Genomic DNA, 2,089 nt, shown 5'->3' on the forward strand with positions numbered 1-2,089 from the left:
TCTTTTAATTTTTTTTTTATTTTTTTAATAATTAAAAAAAAATCAAAAAGTCTGGTACCTGCTTCTCATTTCAGTGAGCACAGCTGTTGAGCAACGGCTAATTTTTAGCCGTTGTTCAACGGTTATAATTTAATTTTTTAATATATAAAAAATCTATAAATATGAGATCTATTTCATTCATTCCATTGCTCTCTTTGCTCTCAACTCAATTCTTCCTTTCATTCCCTATTTGTATTCGAGATGGATGAAAATCTCAATACTTCCTTTACGAATCTTTTGAATTCTTCAAATACGGAAGGAAATACATCTTCTCAAAATACTCGCATTCCTCCAAATATCCAATATCCTCATTTTTTCTCTCAACCACAATATCCTCCAAAATTTCAAAATATTTCATATGTTCCACAATATTCTCCAAATTTTCCAAATTCCCAAAGTTCTCAAAAAAAATTTTCAGCCGTGGAATCAAAGTAACACCGCCTCAGCTCCATTTGGTATGTATTCATCCCAAGACTGGTCAGCAATGGGTAGCCAACTTGGGATGTCTTATCCTTACGGGGTTTCTCCTAATCAACCACCTGTCATACTTTCGAATGAATCTAAAAGGGCGACTATTGATCCATCTATCAACGACAAAGAATCTCTAACGCCATCATCTGTTCCAGCAACTCAGGTGCCACCACACTCATCACAAGAAGAGCGTGAAGTTGAGCTGGAGGAAAATGAATCGAAAAGAAGATTCTGGTCTCCCGATGAAGATGTGGTCCTTGCGAAGTCATGGGCAACTATAAGCACTGATGCAATCATTGGTAATGACCAGAAGGATCAAGCTTTTTGGAAACGTATTGGTGATTACTACAACAAACATCGCCCCACTGGATCTATGACGAGAAGTTATCAGCGTCTGAAATCACATTATTACAGGTTTGCACCGATGGTAAATGAATTTTCTACAACTTATAATAATTTTTATACTCATCGACAAAGCGGTTGGAGTGACGAAAATGTGTTAGAGAATGCACTGAATATGTGGAAAGCCAACAACAATAACAAGGATTTTAAGTATATGCATGTGTGGAGGGTTCTCAAAGACTACGAGAAATATACTCCACAATCAGATGCTCATTACTCTAACAAGAAGGCAAGGACATCCGAGTCAGGAGGAAACACTTCAACATCAAATCCAGATACAAGTGTTGATTTAGATGACTCTGAAGTCCGCATTCGTCCGATAGGGCAAAAGGCAGCGAAGAGGAAGGGCAAATCTAAAGCCAGAGAGGGCGACACAATGGAACATAACATCAACAAAGAATGGTAAGATATTAAAAAATATCAAATGCAAAAAATGGCTCTGCGAGAAGCCGAGATCTTTCATAAGGATTATGAAATTCTTATGAAGGATACCAGTGAGATGACACCAGGACAACTTTATTTACATGAGAAAATGGTGGAAAAAATTAAACAGAGACATGGCCTGGTGTAGATGAGTTTACGCTTATTTTTATATATTATTAAAATGTATGTCTTTTCATTTGATGCAATGTAATATTTATGTTTTTTTTAATTATTAATGTTATTTCATGTTAGCAAGTGGTAAATTTAAATTTTATAAAAATTTAATGGTGTATAATGTAAAATATGAAGGATAAATGAGAATTATATATGATCCTGTCCGAACCAGGAGTCAACGGACACTGGGCACGTGGCGCTCCCTGCTGGATCCTCGAGCGCTCCGGCGAACCTGCAGCAAAACCGAGCCGGGAGGGGTGTCCCGGCGACGGCCCTCCGACGCTCAAGTCAGGCGAGGAATAACGAATAGGTGGCCTCAAGATGAAGATTTGCATACCTCCGGTGAAGAAATGGAGACCTTATATAGACCTCTCGAAGAAGCCTGGGTGCGCCAGTCAAAGCAACCACCCGCCTTTGACCATGCCCAGGTATGGGTCTGTCAGAAGGGCCATGCCCAGATATGGATCTGTCAGGAAGACGTCTATGAGGCCATACTGCTACTGTGTCAACCTTCCCATGATGTGACGGCAAGATCCTCCATCGTGTGATCTTGTGTACGGCCTAATCATCAGACATGCTT

The 2,089-nt window shown here is 39.3% G+C and overlaps 1 protein-coding gene across 1 annotated transcript; it reads left to right on the forward strand.

Moving 5' to 3' along the window:
- The first annotated feature begins 523 nt into the window (after positions 1-523).
- LOC122022806 lies at positions 524-1,318 on the forward strand. The gene is made up of 2 exons (XM_042580922.1): positions 524-924; positions 1,081-1,318. The coding sequence occupies exons 1-2, from the start codon at positions 524-526 to the stop codon at positions 1,316-1,318; spliced, it is 639 nt and encodes a 212-aa protein (XP_042436856.1).
- The last annotated feature ends 771 nt before the right edge of the window (positions 1,319-2,089 follow it).

This window comes from Zingiber officinale, chromosome 9B (assembly GCF_018446385.1).
Source record: "Zingiber officinale cultivar Zhangliang chromosome 9B, Zo_v1.1, whole genome shotgun sequence".
In the NCBI taxonomy this organism is placed as follows: domain Eukaryota; kingdom Viridiplantae; phylum Streptophyta; class Magnoliopsida; order Zingiberales; family Zingiberaceae; genus Zingiber; species Zingiber officinale.

Coding starts and splice junctions, on each gene's coding strand:
- LOC122022806 (XM_042580922.1), top strand. CDS start 524: ATGGGTAGCCAACTTGGGATGTCTTATCCTTACGGGGTTTCTCCTAAT. Junction 925..1,080: donor CTGAAATCACATTATTACAG/GTTTGCACCGAT, acceptor GCATGTGTGGAG/GGTTCTCAAAGACTACGAGA.